This window comes from Rhinolophus sinicus, chromosome 12 (assembly GCF_057876585.1).
Source record: "Rhinolophus sinicus isolate RSI-liver-muscle chromosome 12, RSI-T2T, whole genome shotgun sequence".
NCBI lineage: Eukaryota > Metazoa > Chordata > Mammalia > Chiroptera > Rhinolophidae > Rhinolophus > Rhinolophus sinicus.
Window position 1 is genome coordinate 47,700,144 of NC_142512.1, and position 19,476 is coordinate 47,719,619.

General features: G+C 49.1%; 1 protein-coding gene across 1 annotated transcript in view; it reads left to right on the top strand.

The window, feature by feature from the left end:
• The window catches only part of ARSG (arylsulfatase G), a 76,965-nt gene that overhangs the window by 48,186 nt on the left and 9,303 nt on the right, over positions 1 to 19,476 (top strand). The window contains exons 9-11 of the mRNA XM_074319762.2: positions 4,004 to 4,112; positions 10,539 to 10,659; positions 15,048 to 15,138. Of these exons, the coding sequence (XP_074175863.2) occupies positions 4,004 to 4,112; positions 10,539 to 10,659; positions 15,048 to 15,138 (321 nt within the window). The remainder of the gene's footprint in view (positions 1 to 4,003; positions 4,113 to 10,538; positions 10,660 to 15,047; positions 15,139 to 19,476) is intronic.

Here is a 19,476-nt window from a genome sequence, read left to right on the forward strand (position 1 = left end):
GTTCTCTGTAGGTAATTTTTTGGTTTGGTTTTTGGTGTTTGTTTTTTGTTTTGTTTTTGTTTTTGGATGGCATTTGTTGGGCACTTCCATGGCAGGCCTTGTGCCAAAGGACCTTGCTTCAAACTTTATGTCCATCATCTTACGTAACTTTCCCCACGACACCATAAGCGGAGTCGTCATTTTCCCCCTTCACGGCTGAGATTGAGCTGAGGGAGGTTTAACATTCTTCCCACGGCCACGCGGTGAGAAGGGGTGGCCCGGGAGCTAGACCTGAGCTCTGCCTCGTTCTAAAGGCGGCTCCTACTTGTCTTGCTAACGTTTCTCCAACTGTGGTCCTCAGATCACTGGCATCAGAGTTCCTCTCACCCTGGACTTACGGAATCAGAATCTCTGGGGTTTTCCTGGTGCTCCCACTGTACTGAGAAGTTTGCGAACCTCCTCCGTAGGAGCTGCATGGCCTTTCTGACTCAGTGCAACGTGACACTCTCCTTTCCGGGAGAGATTGCTATTGTTCAGCGTAGGCAGAGTGAGTCTTCCTCGACCTGCGCTGTCTCCATGCATCAGGGAATGCCACTTTACTTCTGTAGCCAGGGGAAAACACGGAAGCAAGGTCATGAATCATGGTTCTGTTTATGTGTTGGTTGCTGAGGCTAAATATTTATTGCTTTAAGTAAGAGGTTCTGTCTTAATTAGAGTCATAACTAACCACAAGTGCATTGAAATGGGATCTCATGACCGTAAGACATGCTTTTCTCAACAGAAAGCCACAGCCAACCAACCCTTTTAATGTGCCAGTACCACTGTTCAAAGTATTAAGGTTTATCTAAACGGAAAAAAAGCTTTTAGAATCCAAAAGTGCTTAGAAGCTTCATCTATGGACTTATCTGTTGTTCTTACTGTAACTTATAGGGTCATGTTTATGATCCTGTGTCTTAAAAGCATAAAGGTGTAGGCAATATAAAAACCTGTGATTAGGTTACATTTAACTTTGAAATGCGTTGTGTCCCCTTCCTGATCTTGCCCCGCCCTCCTTCTACAATGGGCACTCTTCTCCCTAAAATCACCAGGAGAGTGTTAGAAGTTACTGACTGATGCCCAGGCCTCATCCCAGGCTAATTAAGTCATGATTTCTGGGAAAGGAACCTTAGCATCGGTATGTTTAATGCTCCCCTAGTGATTCTAATATACATTCAGGGATGGGTAGGCACCACTGCCTTACAAGATTTAATGGGTGAGGGTACTGAGGTACTGACAGAGTACCCATGTGTAGTTAGACCTGGATTGAAATCCTGGCTCTCGCATTTGCTACCTGTGTGACCTCAGGCAAATTGCTTAACCTCTCTGAGCTTCAGTTCCGTCATTGGAAAAACGGGTGTGATCGTGCCTAGCTCGCAAGGTTATCATAAGAATGAATGGAGATAATGCGGAGAAGTACTTGCATTAGGCTTAGGAGTACTTAACTTGGTGCTTAGGACGAGCTGAATAAATAGGAGATAATATTGCTACTGTTATTATTGTGTTTCACTGGGAATGAGTTTCCATTTGTAGGACCATGTATCCCTGAAGAGCACTGGGGGACCAAGGGCAGCTGTCCTGGGATTCGGCCTTTGTTGGTGCAGATAAACCACAATAAGCACTGGTATTCTGCTCATCAGATTCCACACCCCTGGGGACCCACAGAGAATGCTGGTTGGATCTTTGAAGTTCGTCCACCCCCCACCCCACCCCCAGCAGTGCCACTGAGATACAGGGATTTAGAATAAGACGGTATCCATGCTGTAAGGGATATATATTTTTGTCATTCCTTACCCACACCCTAGACACTTTTAAGATAAATTCCTTTAGAGTACGAGGTCCTCTGGCCGTGGCTGGGATATACAGTTGTGTTTCTCTGTGAAACTCAGAGCCCCAGGTGCAGCCAGCACTAACTGGCCTGTCTTGACAACACAGAGGGGGATGGCCCCCAAATGGACACATGGAGGGGCTTCGCTCAGCCACCCTTTTTCTCTCTTTCTCTTAATTCCTGAACCTTTGCCTGTGGACTGTTCACTTGGTTGACACATACACATTTTAGAAATGGCTCGATTCCATCCAACCCCTCCAGCGTTAGCCCTCTGCTGAAGTCAGGCAAATACACTGAACTATTTTGCTCTGAAAAACGACTTAGGAAAATCAATTGCCTGAAAAAGAGCAACACAAAAGTTTGTGGCAAACAATCAGAACCCCTAGTGGTTAAGACCGATGAGCAGATTTATTAATTAGGGGTTAGTGTACCATTCTGGAAACATCCTGGGGGCAGAGACCAAACCCTGTGTGCCAGCGCCGGTGCCCCTCGCCTGCTGCAGGGCAGCTGTCATTTCCTGCCTTCTGGTGGACCTTCAGAACTATTGGTTTACTTCCTGGAACTGAAACCTTTACCTTTCCTTAACGTCTGGCCTCAAAGGCTAAGAAGTTGGCTGAATTTTGTGCACTGTGGACGTGCAGATAAGCAGGCTCCATATTTGCACCCACCTCTCCCCCTAAGCTTCTACAAGAATGCCCGCCTTGGGGTGGGATTACGTGTAGAGCCCTGGCGTGCAGTGGTGGGTGCTCTCTTCTTCCCTGCTCTTTGGCCTCAAGCTGCTGCATAAGTCATGCACTCCAAAGCCGCGTGGGAATGCATTGCATGCTCTCCGCGGCTCTGGAGTCTCTGCTCCACATGGGTCAGTAATTGGGAACGGGCTCTGTATGTATTTATGTAGCTTTCAGTGGGAAGAGTGTGTTTGAGCACTCTTGGGCCAGGTCACACAGCTTCCCATGCAGCCTGCACAAGTCCACTTGGTGTCGAGAACCCCACACCCCTACAACCAAACAGTGCATAGGAGGGGAGTTGTTTTGTGTTTTGTTACTTCAACACTTGGGGGACTCCAAAGCTGGTTATGAGAAAATCCCAAGAATGCCGAGCATTTCCGGTGTGGTGTGCTGGGCCAGGGACATCAAAGGTTCAATGTGAGTGCAGAGGACAGAGCCCAGGTCTGGTCGCCCCCCCCACCCCCCTCACCGTTACTGTCACATTCACGCCGGCCAAGCCAGAAAGTCGCACGGCTACGGTATGTGTGAGGCACACACACGTTTGCTTTGGCAGGGCTTTCTACACGCTAACTTTGTGGAATCCTTGGCTCAGCTAGGATGAGGGTGGGGTGTGTGTGGGAGTGGTGGGGATGGTCATGGTTAATTCAACGCAACATGTATTCAGGATGTTTCCATAAAACATGACCTCATCTCTTCCAGCCCGCTGGTCATCATTATGTTGGTGGTCACTTTTGACTTAGTGGTTACAAAAAGAGTTCCTTTTGTTACCAAAGTGGAAATTCATAGATTGCACATAGATTGTCCTTACCTCCCCCCGGAGAGTTAAGAGGCCGGAGCTATTACACTGTCTCCACAACATCAGAACAATTCATTAATTCAAGGGAAAACAAAGCACAGCAAAGCAAAACAAAATACAGCAACAAAATCCATGCCAGGTCAGTTGTTGGGCGTTGGGCAGCTCACATAGCTGGGGAAGTTTCTGTCTTGCTCTCTTTTCAAATAATTGTGTTTTTTCATCCTCAACAGACAATCCCATTAGGATCGGTAGGAAGACAAATTCACTTATTTAACCAATATTTGTGAAGCGCCTGTGTCTTGGGTGCAAAAGACCGATGAAGCCTCATGGTGTGGAGATACACGATGAGCAAGTCAGGAAGCCAGACGATTTGAAGTGGGAGACGTGTCATGAAGGAAATAAGTGACTTGTTTCAAGAAAGAATGACTGAGGCAACTGACTACTTACCTAGGTTGAGTCCAGTAAAATAAAAGCACGTATTAAAAGATCTGAACTAGTTGAATAAAAATAGCTGGTTACTAAAAGAAGTCACCCCTTTGTTGTAAGTGTCAGAAGTTCTCAGAGACTAGCTCTGAGATGGAGAGAAGACCCGAGTTACCATTGTCAGAGAACCAACTGCCTCCCCTCTTTTCACAGGTGGCAGTCCAGCCAAGCAGACCACCTGGGAAGGAGGGCACCGGGTCCCGGCAGTGGCTTACTGGCCTGGCAGAGTCCCCACCAATGTCACCAGCACCGCCTTGTTAAGGTATGAGACCCAAACTACCTTGAGATGTTGGGGTTCAGGTCAAGAAAGTCATGGAGACTTGAGTGGTTAGAGACCTCAGGAAGAGAGACCTTGTCTACTACCTACCTTTCCCAGGTGTTCTCAGCGCCACAGCTCTGATGGTAGCAGCATGGATCTGCCTGTAGGCAATGCCACCCAAGAGCAAGATTCAGCACAGTGGGAGTCTTTCCAATCCATCCTCTGGGTTAATGTCTGAGTGAAGAGGGCATGGTCTTTTTGGCATTCCGGGGCAGACTCGGGCAATGCCTGCTGAAGAGAAAGCAATAGCAGAGAGGGAGGCAGCGGCATCTCCCTTCTGCCTGGGGCCAAGCTGATGGGAGGAAATACATCATTTGAGCTGTAATTATTCCATTCTTGAGGGTAGGGCAGGTATTCAGGGGTGGCGGTGTGCAGCCAGCATTTCACTGGCAAGCACATGGCTCCGAGAAAGGAATGTAGATGTCCACTTGCCCCGGAGGGTGGGGAGAAGGGAGGCAGAAAGACTGACTCCTTAGGCGAAGACCGTCTTCCTACCTCTGGCAGCGAAGCTTCTGTTTACACTGAGGTGAGTCACTGGGTACTTCCTGTTAGAAGGATGAGTGTAAATGTGATCTCTCACCATCACCCTCAACTCCTCATTAAGGCAGGTATAGGAGACCATCTCCTTGGCACAGAACTTGGCTGTGGTGTGCCATTCTGAAAGCAATGCCGTGCAGCTGTGTAACCATGACTTATAATGGGGACCTCTCACTCATTCAGGCGTGGTTCTGCCTTCAAGGGGGGTAAGGGGGACCCTCAGAAAAGCCAATGCCTGCTCACGTGCTTGGAAATTTTGGTCTGTTTAGAGAATAATCTACCATGTTTCCCCGAAAATAAGACCTAACCCGAAATTAAGCCCTCGCATGATTTTTCAGGATGCCATCCCCTGAACATAAGCCCTAATGCATCTTTTGGAGCCAAAATTAATATAAGTAGAGGAAACGAAGCTTCACGGGCTCCCTCCAGAATCCCCAGATCTAGTAGGGGGGAGAGACTGAAGCCCAGGGAAAAGGAAAGATAAACAGCTCTGATGCCAAAGTCGGGACTGGGGAGGCACTGCCCCCCCACAGACTGTGGGCCCCCAGGACTGTGGGTCAGCCCTGTACAGTCAGGGGAGGCAGCGTGCTGTCATGGGGTGCCAGCAGGTGTGACAACAGCAGCTCGGGCTGGAGTTTCGTGATGTCAGGCTGGCCGGGAAGAGGGCCAGGCGGGTTGCTTTTTATGGGGCTGACTCGGTGCAGTCAGGTCAAGTGGTCACGGGCTGGGCTGGACGTGCACGAATAGCCCGGCCATCTCTCAAGTTACATCATCGAAAAGCAAACATGCACTTCTCATTTGATACCAGTGTTTGCACCTACAGTCAGCTAGGGCACCGTGATAAAATTGCATCACTTTGTTGATCATCTAGGGCCTCAGAGGTGACAACTGACTTAGGGGCTAGTTTGGGGACTGAAGGAAGTGAGTCTTGGTATAAAGAAGCATTTGATGGAGGGCCCTTGGAATTTTTACCAGGACAAGAACAATGCACCAAGCCAGCCCTCATATTTTTTGGTGTTAAATTAGTCTCGAATTTAGCAGAATGATTTGTCTCCATAGAATTCACCCTGTTGCTCTTCCCCCATGTGAATCCCAAGCAAACTTGGGTGGAAGAGTCTTACTGCCAGGACAGGCCACCGTGTATCTGCTGGCTTTTCCATGACTCCCTCTGGGTCAGCTCCATGGAGAATAATAGCCTCAGGGTCTATTTTCCAGAAACTGATGCTGACACTTCAGGCACGCGGGAGCCCAGCACTTCCTCCCAGAGTGCTTATCACTATTCTAGAACTTTATTCCTCAGAGGCTGTAGATCTTTTTTCCAGATGAGAGATAACTCCCTTAAGCCACCCAAAGCTAAGGCCAGAGTCCCTGAGGAACTGTGGGCATCCAAGAGAAGATGCGTGGATATAAGTATGTACACGAATGGCAGAACAGTAAAAAGTGTGGGGGGTGGGAGTTGTGCAGAGGAGAAGCACGCCACACTAATCCCATCGGTTCCCTTTTAGAGATAACCAGTGTTCACGTTTGGGGCTGTGCCCATTTGATGTAATGAGATCAAAGAAAGGTCTTGCACATGCCCTGTCCCCGAAGCCCCGTGCCATAATTACAGAATAACTTACAGAAGTTATTCGACAAATGGTTGTGTCCAGCCATGGGTCGGGGTTGCTCTAGGGCCTGGGCATTCAGTAATGAGCCAGTCAGACAGAGGCTCCTGAAGCTTGGGAACTGACTTCCCTGCGGGAGGGCAGGGCTGGGGCAGCACCTTGTGAAAGGGCCGTGGTGGTTTGAACCTAAAACTCGAAAGCAGGGTGTTTCAACCTCAGCACTGTTGACATTTGGGGCTGCATCGTTCTCTGTTGTGGGGGGCTGCCCTATGCGCTGCGGGATGTTTGGCAGCACCCCTGAACTCTCCCCACTAGATGCCCACTGCACCCCCCACCCCCGGTTGTGACAACCCAAATGTCTCCAGGCAGCTCCACGTGTGCCCTGGAGGACCAGCTCACGCTGGTTGGGAAGCAGACCTTCATGTGGTTTCTCTTAGCCATGAATAAAAAGATGAACGGTCTGCTGTGTATCCGAGCTGGGAGCCCCCTCTCTGTTCAGAACGGAGGACCTCTCTTCCAGAGATGATGGGAGCAAGTCCAAGGTGACCAGAATGGTGTGACGGACTTGAAACAATCTCATCTGAAAAAGAGCTAGCGCTGCTGTTTAGCCAGGAGAGTGGGTAATCCCCTGGGGAACCTCTTGGCTCTCTTCCTATATCCCAAAGGCAGTCATATGTGGGAGGGGATTCGACTGGTTCAGTACTTTCTTGAGCCACAGAAACGTGTCCCAGAAGTAGCTACAAGGAGAAGCTATTCACCTCAGTGTCCTGTGGTTTAGGTGTCACCCTGGGCAGGGTCTAGTCACAGGTCCCCTTTCCAAGTCCCCCTCCCCCACACACACATTTCCTGTATCTGGCAGTGGGCAGCAGCAGGGGGAGACGGGAAGGTGGTCTCAGCCCCACCTAGCCACGCTGGGCTCTGTAACGGACGTGCATGCTTTGCTGTTGGGCTCTGCTGATGCTTTGGGGGAAGCCTGCAGCCCCTCAAACCTCCCAGCAGGGCTTGGAACAGGAAGGGGTGGGTACGCAGGAAGAAACTTACAACTAAACACCAAAAAAGAACTGCTCCCCTATCCTGGGGACACTTCCCACTCTTCCATGGTCTGGAGGAAGTTCTGCTCTCCCCGTCCTCCCTCCAGACTGAGGACAAAACGCTCCCCCTCCCCCGCCATGTCCAGTCCCATGCACCCCCAGTCCTTCCCCATGGAACCCCCTTGTCCTTCTCACTTCCCGTCTTCAGATCACATCCGCCTTTTTTCCCAGATATAATGTGCCCAGCTTCTAGGAAAGCCGCTCCCTTCACACCCGCCCCCTTTGCCCTAGGATGCACTCTTCCCCAGGACCGCCCAGACTGCACCTCAGTTCCCATCAGCATGGGGCCTGAGGGCCAGGTGGTTCTGCTTGGAGCCCGCCCGCTGCAGCCCTGCGGCTCCCCGCCTGCCTGTCGGGGCAGGGCCTCCCGCGTCCCTCTGGCCTTCACCCCGTTTGCACACCCAGGTTCCTGGGCAGCTCCTTTGGATAAGAACACTAAGCGGCTCACTTCCTCTGGATAACCTTCAGTGCCTTGGGCTGGCCGGAGCCATCGTTAGAGAAAGGAATACTGTATTTTCACACGGGCGGCAGCACTTGCAAAGGTGTTCCCTTACCTCTCTGACGGCAGCCGTTTGTGTGGTCGTGCAGAGAACACCCTCCGCCTCTCCTTGTGGGGGCAGGGTCTGGGCTGCCCTGCTCATCCCCAAGAGGCCATGGAATTGGGGGTTCTTCCCTTCTAACGTCACGGCCAACGTCTCCGTCAGGCCTAAGACACGCTCACAGTGCCAGGGCCCAGGGGACGAGGAGCACATGACATTTTTATTCTTTTTTAAACCAGAAGAAAAGGAAAGAAAGAACTGTCAGGCTGAGGGAAATGGTTTGAGGTAGACTCTTTATGTCTTCATCTTGATGTCCACATAGTTGTGAAATGTAATTTTTGATATTTTGTATAGAGGAAGGGACCCGTGGCCCCAGGAAAGTCAGAAGGTAGCCCTGCCCAAAGCCCCATCTCAAGTATCATAACGAAATCCAGAAATTTAAAAGCTAAGGCCAGAGTCCCTGAGGAACTGTGGGCATCCAAGAGAAGATGCGTGGATATAAGTACGTACACGAATGTAGAACAGTAAAAAGTGTGGGGGGTGAGAGTTGTGCAGAGGCTGTTTGGGGCCTGTTTTTGTTTTTGTTTTTTTCTGTCTCTTCCTCCAAGGTCTCGAGACTTCCAGGACCAATTTCTTAGGTGAGATTTGAGGTTTGGAGCAGCTGGGATCCCTTTGGTAGCTTTCATAGAGCTGATGGTTTCTCCAAGTTCACGCCTAGGCTGGGGGCCAGTCCTGGGGTGGCCTCGGGACTGTGTGTGCCGGGAGGATCTCCCCCTTCCCAGGGGAACCTCAGGGGCTTGGCTTCCTCCATTACATGAGGAAATACTTTGGACAGCCCAAGTTTGCCACTCAGCTGGGATTAGCGAGTCACTGGAGACACTGACGCTTTTCTCGTGGGCCAGAGGTTTCCTTTGTGCTCTGGGGGGATTGGGTTCCTCTGAGGTTCCCAGTAAATTCTGAGGCACTAGGGTTCCGAGAACTTTAGACTTGGTGCTATATAATTAGGATGCGAAGCGTCATCATGGGTGGGGGGGGGGGAATAAGACGGAAAAAAAGACAGTGTATCATGCATTCCAAGATCTAATGCAGATCTGTTTTTCTTACTCACTGATTTGACCCATCTGTGACACAGAAGTCTCTTAGGGGTGCAAACGAGGGAAAGCTCAGACAAACAGCCCCCATCTCCATGGCCTTTTCACACTGCATTGCAGTCCTCTGTGCTGCCCAATTTGTGGCAGAAACCTTGGACTCCAGACAGGTTTCTGCAAGTGCTTACTCTGCTCTCCTTGGTGTTGCGTCAGCGTGGGGGTGCCAGCTCCTTGAGCGTGTATCTCAAGAGATACGCCACCAGCTACGTGGACTGTGAAAGCTGAAGGCAAACCAGAAACACTCTGTACCATAGTCAAAGGAGAGATTCTGCCTGGGGTTGTAGGCAGAGCCCTGGAGAGGGGAAGGGGGCTAGCACAGGGAGCAGGACTTGCATGGCAGGTCCCACCTACAACTCCTCTTGGAGGGCAGAGCGCTCCTCCCCAGACCCCCAGGGGGGAAGGTCTGGCCCTTCAGGCCCACATGAGTGAGTCTGAAGTTTGCTGCTGTGCCTGGCTTCAGGCGAACCGGGGCCTCTTTCCTGGGAAAGTCCAACCTCACAATGGCCCTACCCTCCTAGCTCGGTCAAGTCCCACCGACTGTCCGTTGGCCTGGCCCTCAGATAAACAGCTCTGTTGAAAAGGCATCTGCTTGGTTCTTGCAGCAGAGTTGTTGCCGATGGAGCACAGCAGGCTGGAGGGAGATGTACAGTAAAATGGTACCACGTGACTTAAAAAAAAAAACATCACATGAACAAAACCCACCGAAATGTTAACAGTGGCTGCCTTTGGCTGGTGCACTGTTTGTGCGTTGTTTTCTCCTTTATGTTTCTGGATGTGCTGGGGTTTTTTTTCTGTCGTAAACATTTACTATTCTGTGATAGGGGGAAAACAGAGCTAAAGTAAAGGGGGTGAATGTTTCACACGTTATGACGTTCTAAACAAAGACTAGATATTTGGGACACAGAAACCCAGGGAAGGAGAAATGAAGTACATGTTCTCTCGCAGATACCTGCCGTACACTGTTCCCTCTCAGCGAGTGGCCTAGTTGCCGGTGACAGGTAGAACCGCTGAGATCTTAGGTCCTCAGGGGTGTCCCTGAGCATAATTGTAACACACACATCCAATGAGCATTTTCCGAGTGCCAGCTTCTTCTCCATGCCTTACCTGTGTGCCCATCCACACTGCCAACCTACGAGCTGGACACATTACTATGCCCATTTTAAAGAGTAGAAAACTGAAGCACTTGGGAGCTAAATAGGTGGCAGCACTGGGATTTTCACCCAAGCCACACCTGGCTGCAGAGCCTGGGCGCACAACCGCCAGGCCGTTCTGCCTGTTGTAGGAGTGGAAATCCAGGGGAAACTGAAAGGACAGGCAGGTGGAGGGGGCAGGTCATGCGGGAGGCTGTCGGTGCTGGGTTTGGACTGGCTGGGTGGGGTCTTGACCCCAGCATGGCCAGGGAGCGAGTCCGGGACTAGTTGGAGCCAAGGCCGTCTTATTCTTCCTGCAGCGTGCTGGACATCTTCCCCACCGTGGTAGCCCTGGCCGGGGCCAGCCTGCCCCCTGGCCGACACTTTGACGGTCTGGATGCCTCTGAGGTGCTCTTTGGGGGATCGCAGACCGGACACAGGGTAAGTGGAGGAGGTATGTGCCCCAGCTGGGCTCTTGAGGGTGTTGGCCTGCCACCTCTCACCTGGCCGGCCATCTTTGTGCAAACAGAGCCACGCTCAGAAGATGCATGCAAGTGGCCACGTCAGATCTGGTTGAAGAAACCCCGAGGGTGACTCCTCGGAGATGGCCCTCTTTCCACTGCCTTTCTCCTCTTCCCCTATAATCAGCCCAGTGTGTCCATCCAGATTTATGTGCAACAGTTTGGCTGAAGGTGGGTGCAGACCCTTGGACAGCAGGGACAGCACCCCTGATGCCTGGAGGGCCCACCAGGAGGCTCTGTAGCCCCCCACTAGCTTTGGACTTTGCTTCCCAGCACCCCAGTGTCCCCTCTTCAGGTGCTCTGAAGCACAGCCAGGAAATGTCAGGCCTCGTGGCCTTTCCCTGTCATTTCCGTGTGTCTTCCTTTCACCAAAAGGAGGAAGTGGGAGGAGGGAAGGAGGCGACTTTGTATGGCGACCCTGTGCGCACAGGGCTTCTCAGTGAGGGACCCACACATCAAAGGGTCTATTTATGTCCTTACCGAGGGTTACATGGAAGTGACTCACATGCTGCTCAAACGGACTGTGGTGGTTCCTGAAGCTGGCTTCCCCACGCAGCCGGCCCCAGCAAGCCGCACACTGCGCCTGAGGGGGCCATCGCTGCTTCTGTGGACATGCTTTAGTTTCTGGGGGTTGTCAGATGGTGCCTGGAGTGTCCCTGGAATAGCTGACCCTCTAGAGCTGCGGACACTGCCAGGCTGAGCCCTACGCCTGAGCAGCAGCAAAGCAGGAAGATGGTTTCCGCCTTCAGGCTGGAAGTTTGCAGTATGTGACCCTGGGGGCTATTGAGGACGTCAGTGGAGAGGTGCTCCTGAGTGTTTATCACCATGGCTACTGATAGAATAATTGGGGTCATCAGGAAGTGCTTCAAGGACTGTGGTCTCCTTGGCGTTGTCGGTGGCCTGTGCAAGCCAGCGCCTTTGCACTAACTTCCGTTCTCAGAGAGGAGAGCCCTCGCTTTCTTAAGTCTGCAGATTCACAGAGGCCCCATCTGTGGGGCCTGACAGTTATGGGTCTAGTGTCCGTGGAGGTGGGGCCCAGGAATCAGGTAGGAGGACCAGATACAAGCCACAACATCGTTTGGGGTTTTCGTGGTGACATATAATGCAGCTGGAGTTGGGCGTATTTGCTCCCCAACCACACCCCACAGCCCAGATGGAAACGGCCACAATTTACTGCTTGCAGGAAGCTGCTGCTGCTGGTCTCCAAGAGTAAAGGCACAGGGTGCAGGCCCCTGTGGGCCACACCCTCCACCTGGAGCACTAGATGCCTGCAGTGTTACTGAAGACGCTTGCTATAAGCTTATTTGGAGTTTGAGGGCATCGTCGGTGGTGGTTGGCCCTGAATTTGGCCTTGGTCTTTTCTGGTCAGCCACTGACAAGACGAGAGGAAATCATCTCAAATTTAGGAAGGCCAGGAGGCAAAAATATGCATGATTAGATAGATATGCATACATATACATATGTGCATACATACATACATACATGTATACACATGTATTTTTTTAAATCAACATAATTTAATTGTGTTCACCCTTAGATATGTCCTGGACTTACAAGGATTCTGATATGGGTTGGTTTAGAAGAAAAACATTCCAGTTTCAGGAAGCTGAAAGTAACTCCTAGTCATCTCAACACAATATGCAAATATGTCTCAGCAATTGGGTTCTTCCTATTTTGCAAATGAAGTAACTGAAAGTTGAAGAGCAAAAGCAAAACTGACAGCCACGTACATTTTGGCAACCATCCCAGGCCCTGTGTGGATTAATTAAAGGCAGACTAGTGGGCTATTGGTTTTTGTACTGAATGGTTTTCTCACTACCCACTCCATCGACAGCTAGGGACGTCGTATCTGGGATGTTCAAAGCCAATCGTAGCTGACGCCATGCTGCATATTCTTGCATCTGCTGAGTCTTGCTTCTGACCTTGGTAGGTCTAGACCAGGGGTGTCAAAACTGCGGCCCGCGGGCCAACTGTGGTCCGCAATCCATTGTTAATTGGCCCGCAGCAAATTCCAAAAATATATTTAGTTTACTTAAATAAACCAGGTGAGGCAATACATACTTCACCTCGAGTGAGCGGCCCGGCTGTTTGTGTATTTTACCGCATATGGCCCTTGGTAAAAAACGTTGAAAAAAAGTTTGGACACCTCTGGTCTAGACAAAGAGGGCAACCACAGCAGGGAGAGGGGAGCCGGGGAGGGGAGGTGAACAGCCTGGCACCAAATGTCCACATTGTATTTGCCCGGCTTCGGGCAGACGCAAGTGGGAGGTCATAGTGTCCCCACTGGTCAGGTCCTATCTCAGTCCCAGATGGCCATGACCAACTCCAAAAATGGTCAGCAAAGGGAAGGCTTGCTTAATGGCTCTGCCTCTGCTCAGCGCAAACCAGTCTAGGGCTGCTGGGGGTGATAAAATGTTTGGCACATCCCTGGAGGCCTTACATTGAGGAAACAGAAGCTGGATTTTAGTCTCTGGCACGCCAGTCCCTTTTCTTAGGGAGGCCCCTAGTGGTGAAAGACACCACCCAGAGTGGCTGGTGAAGGGCTGGCTACTTCAGCTGCACCCCCACCTGATGGAGTGGGAGGGCCTCCTCCTGGAGATGCTTTCTGGGGCCTCAGGTAAGCTGATGCTGCACACAAAAAGTAAAGCAAAGCGAACAGGTGAGAAAGGCAACCAAGAAGGTGCAACATGTTTTCTGAAGATAGTTTTATCTCTGAAATTTGGACTGGGCGCCCTCTGCAGAGGAAATGTCTTCAGCTGTGATTCATGGGTAACTTTGCCAACCTCCTTCCTATGTTGATATAAACAAGAACACCAGCATCACACTGAGCTGCTCAAAGGGTAAAAAAAAAAAAAAAAAAAGGCACACAAAAAGTAAAGCAAAGCGAAATGCTCCAAAATGCTCCAAAATCCATCCACGTTTCCGAGAGTGAGCCATCCCAAAATTAGCTTCCTCTTGGATTGTGGAAGTTGCCTCTGGTAACCTTGAATAAATATCCCAGCCCACACTGTGGAAGTTCTGTTACCGAGACTCAAATAATGTCCATGATTTGAACCAGCAGACCTTGACTCCCATCTTCTGGATGTCCGAGAGCATCATAGATCAGTTGACAATAGGTTTTCCAAGTCTCCCACTTCCTGCCTTCTCCAGAAGGAAACAAAACAGCCTCCTGCGGTGAGAGGCTTGGCTTCCTGCAGGGTTGGAAGAAGTGAGGGTTTTGAGTTACTACTTTTTTTCCTGTTTGGAAGGAGCCTGCTGTCATCACGCTGGCTGGGGAACTGCAGAGGTTGTCACGAGAGCACGGAAGAGGCAGGTGTGGGAGGAGCCCCACCCTCTGCAGTATCCTCTCAGAGCTGGGAAACGTGGGGGGGGGGGGGGACAGCTGTTTACAGCTACAACAGATGTTTCTCATTTTTTTTTTTTAGCCCCATGGAAACTTTGAATCACAAAAGCGCCTTTCCAGTGATATATATTGGTCATGATTCATACCAGGGCGGTCTCCCTCTTCCAGCCCAAACCCACCACGCTACCAAGGACACTGGTCACTTATTTTCTACCAAATCCTGCCCTTTGAGAGCCCTGAATTAGGAGTTTCCATTCTGTAGGGCGATTCTTTCATCTGTGACCTGATGAGGAAGGATTCCCTCAGTCCGAGTGGTGTAGGATTGAGTCAGGTGAGGACATCTCCATTCAGAGGTTAGGCTGTGCCCAGTTCTGGAGAAATCACACTGAGCTAGCTGTCCTCTCAAGGTGCCTTCTTAGGCCATCCTTGCTCAAGTGAGACTTACAAAATCGACTGGTTGCTGAAGAAGCCGTTTTGCAAAGACAGCCGAGGATCGCTGGTGTCAAAATCCCTTGGCATCTGAAACATGCAGGTTCCCAGGCGCTATCTTGAACCTGAGGGGGAGGGGTCCAGGGAGGGCCAGCCTCCTGGGCATGTGACCTGTGCAGTCACTGAGGGCCCCACACTTAGAAGGACTCTGTGCATGGTTTATAGTGCACATGCTGTGGCCGTCTTGAAATTCTGCATTTTGGGGGCAAAGTTTCTCTCATTCTCGTGTTGCACTGGACCCTCCAAATTACATACCTGGTATTGACCAGAGCTGTAACCCACTCCAATTCACAGAGGCTCCCAGGAGTGGGCTGGTGTGGAACACAGGCCTGTGTCTGTCAGTGTGGGGGGCAGGGGTGGGGATGGGGAGCGAGGATAGTGGGGATTGTGGAGAGGAGGAACCCAGACAAAGCAATGCTTTCCAGGGAGCATCCAGCGTGGTTTTCTTACTAGTAAGCCCTGCCTCCCTTTGTCAGGTGCTGTTTCACCCCAACAGTGGGGCAGCTGGAGAGTACGGAGCCCTACAGACTGTCCGTCTGGAGCATTACAAGGCCTTCTACGTCACCGGTGAGTGAGTGAGAGGGGTGTGGCCCACCCACCTGGAGGATGGCCCCTGCCCCGCCTGGACTCTCACTGAAGCCCTCCTCTAGGAGCTCTCAGCATCCCTGACAGTGCCCCACCCAAAGCCAGGGCCCAGAAGAAGGTCCCAGCACCCAAGGGCCCAGCACAGGCCCTCTGCACCCACAATATGCCAACAGGTCTTCCTACTGTTCACCTAAATTTCCAGCAAGCTTAGAGCTAGTTCAGCACATTTATACAGTTTGTTTTCACTTGAAAAACGTTTCATTTGTTAAAAGGAAAAAAATTCAACCAAGTAAATTTGAAGATTTAATTGGCTTTATTAATTTATTCCTGAACCAGGCAGCATCCCATCCAGGAATTGGAAGGGCTCTGGGTGGGTGTAGCACAAAATGGAAGGTTTTTACAGGCAGAAGGGCATGGCAGGGAAGTTATTAGCAAAAGAAAAGAAAGGATTTTTTTTTTAAGGCAGTCATCTTTTGGGGGAAAGGAATGGCTGGGGAGAGGTTCATCCTTCAGATTACCTCACTAGTATTGATCAGGAAATTCCAGACTGATTGGTTTAAAACTCCACTCCTGGGACAGGCTGAAACTACGGTTAGGTTAGTGAGTTTCGGATTGGAGACATAGCTTAGCAAAAGTGACTCCGTTTTGGCCTTTTTAAACAAAAATTATAGTTGACATAATGTTAATTTCAGGTGTACAACAGTGATTAGACATTTATATAACTTATGAAATGATCACTCTGATAAATCTAGTACCTATCTGACACCATACATAGTTATTACAATATTATTGACTATATTCTTTGTGCTATACTTTAATCTCCCTGTGACTATTTTGTAATTGTCAATTTGTAATTCTTAATCCCCTCCCCTTTTCCACCCATTGCCCCACCACCCCTCCCATCTGGCAACCCTCAAAATGTTCTCAGTATCTGTGAGTTCGTTTCTGTTTTATTTTGTTCTTAGGTTCCACATATAAGTAGAATCATACAGCGTTTGTCTTTCTCTGTCTGACTTATTCTACTCAGCACACTACCCTCTAGGTCCATCCATGTTGTTGCAGATAGCAAGATTTCATTCTTTTTTATGGTTGAGGAATATTCCATTATGTATATACCACCTTTTCTTTATTCATTCGTTAATTGATGGGCACCCAGGTTGCCTCTATACCTTGACTATTGTAAATAATACTGCAGTTAACATATGGATGCACATGTCCCTTTGAAGCAGCGTTTTGGGTTTCTTTGGATAAATATCCAGAAGTGGGATTACTGGATCCTTTTTTGTATCTTGTTATAGCCTTTAGTTTTAAAGTCTGTTTTATCTGGCGTAAGTATTGCTACCACAGATGGTTTTTTTGTTTGTTTGTGTCCATTTTCATGAAATATGTTTTTTTATCCTTCTACTTTCAATCTGTGTGTCTTTTCGATCTGAAGTGCATCTCTTGTATGCAGCATATGTAAGGGTCTTGTTTTCTTATCCATTCAGTTACTCTATGTCTTTTGATTGGAGCATTTAATCCATTTACATTTAAAGTAATTATTGACAGATATGTAATTATTGCCATTTTATTATTCATATTTTTTTATCTTTCTTTTCTTCGTAAAGAAGCCCCTTTAATAGTTCTTGTAATACTGGTTTGGTGGTATTGAATTCCTTTAGCTTTTTATGTCTGGGAAGCTCTTTATCTGTTCTTTGATTCTAAATGATAGCTTCGTTGGGTAGAGTAATTTAGGTTGTAGGTCATCACTTTGCTTTTCATCACTTTGAACATTTTGTGCCAATCCCCTCTGGCCTATAAAGTTTCTGTTGAGAAATCAGCTCACAGTCTTATGGGAGCTCCTTTATAGGTAACTAACTGCTTTCTCTTCCTGCTTTTAAGATTGTCTTTAACCTTTGGCATTTTAATTATGATGAGTCTTGGCATGGGTCTATTTGGGTTCATCTTGTTTGGGACTCTGTGCCTCCTGGGCTATGTCTGTTTCCTTCCCCAGGTTAGGAAAGTTTTCCATCATTATTTCTTCAAATAGGTTTTCAATTCCTTGCTCACTCTCTTCTCCTTCTGGTACCTCTGTGATGTGAATGTTGGTACGCTTGAGGTTGACCCCGAAGCCCCTTAAACTCTCCTCAATTTTTTGGATTCTTTTTTCTTTTGGCTGTTCTGATTGGGTGTTTTCTGCTACCTGATCTTCTAAATCACTGATTCAATCCTCTGCTTCTGATCTATTGTTAATTCCTTCTAATGTATCCTTTATTTCAGTTATTGCGTTATTGATTTCTGACTGGTTCTTTTTTTATGTTTTCTATCTCCATGTTTATGTTTCCTGTCTCTTTGTTGAAGTTCTCCCTGAGATCATTGAGCATCCTTATAACCAGTGTTTTGAACTCTGCATCTGGTAGATTTCTTGTCTCCATTTTGTTCTTTCTCTGGAGTTTTTTTATGTTCATTCATTTGGGACATGTTTCTTTGTATCCCCATTTTGGCTGCCTCCCTGTGTTTGTTTCTATGTATTAGGTAGAGCTGCTATGTTTCCTGGTCTTGGTAGAGTGGCCTTATATAGTAGGTATCCTGTGGCACAGTCTCCCTGGTCACCTGAGCCAGGTGCTCCAGATGTGTCCCTTGCATGGGTTCTGTGTGCCCTTCTGTTGTAGTTGAGCCTTGGTTAATGTTTGCACATCAATGGATGGGATTGACCCTCAGGGTGATTGGTTATAAGGACTGGCTGTGACTACAGCAGAGGACCTGTTGTGCAGGGGCTGATCCTATGGAGCAGGATTCGCTTTAGCAGGGCTCTGGTGCTTAACAAGTCTGCTCTTTGGGTGTGTCTTTTGTTGAGGTGGTTAGGTTGTGCTCCGGAGTGATATGAAGCTGGCCCCTGGGTGTGTTGGTTCTTGGACCTCTTGGGAGGGGCCGTGTTGCAGTTCCAAGGTCAGCTGCTGCCTGGGGCCACTTGGTATGAGCTGCAAAATGATCTGCAGATGGTTACCACTTGTGCTGGGCTTGGAGGTACCTAGGAGAGGTTAAGCTTCGAACTGAGGCCAGCTGCTGCTAATGCTGGGCTTAGTGCTGCTTAGCTAGAGGTACGGAGCACACTGAGGCCAGATGCAGCTTATTTGGGGTTTGTGAACCTTTGAGACGTTTTAGGAAAGTCTGCAGCATGAGCCAAGACAGGCCATTTGTATGGGAAAGCCACTGGAAATGGCCTGCAAGTTGGGTGGAGTGGCGTGTTAGAATCACCAGGGTGGGGTGAAGAGTGTTAGCCGGGTTGATGGGGACTCAATATGGCGACTGCCTGTATCTGCTTGCTGGGAGGGAGAAGGCTCAACAAAAGAACAATGGCTTGTACCTGCTCGTCTGTCTGGGAGAAATCTGCTCCTCCAACCCTCGCCCTGAGGCCAGACAATTCAAGACAATTCAATTCCTCCCTGTACATCGCTGGCACCTTTTGTGTTGCTGCCCCAGCGCTGGAGCTCAGAGTGAGTGAGTCAATCAGTGAGTAAGTCCATGCACAGGTCCTTTCAAGAGGATAACCTGGGTTTCCAGCTGCCCTCTGTCTCACTCAACCAGAATCTCTGCTAGTTTTCACAGCCAGAAGTTCCCGGCACTGGAATGCTGGGCTGGGGAGTTTGGTGTGGGGCTGGGACCCCACACTCCTCCGGGGGGACCTCCACAACCGAGATATCCCTCCTGATTTTTAACCACCACATGTGGGTGTGAGACCGGTCTGTTCATGTCTCTGCCCCTCCTACCAGTCTCAATGTAGCTTCTCCTGTATGTCCTTAGTTATAGGACTTTGGTTGAGCTAGACTTTAGGCGATTTTCATTGATGGTTGTTCTGTAGTTTAGTTGTAATTTTGATGTGGTGGTGAGAGGAGGCAAGCACAGCATTTACCTACTCTGCCATCTTGACCAGAAGCCCTATTTTTGTTGTTGTTTTTTTTGTTTTTTTCCCTACATTTCATTGTTGTGCTTTAGATGCCAGTTTGGCTGAACATTAAATGGAAGCTTAGAGATATTTGAAAATGTAATTTACTTGACAATAGACTGTTTCAGAAAATAGACTTTAGAGGTCTATTTACCAAACCAAAAGAAGTCTGCTTCTGGGTTCACTTGGTGACTGTCTTAAATGTGTGTTTTAGAAATGTGATAGTGGATCAGAATGGTTCTCAAAATCTTCCAGTGACTTCTTGCTGCCAAATGAAGTCAGACTCTCTCCAGCCTGGGTCCCTCTACCTTTCTATTCTTCACCAACAAAAAGGGCCCTCTTCCTTAGCCTCCATATTAAAATCTCTTTCAGCTTTTAAGGCTTAAAATCAAAGC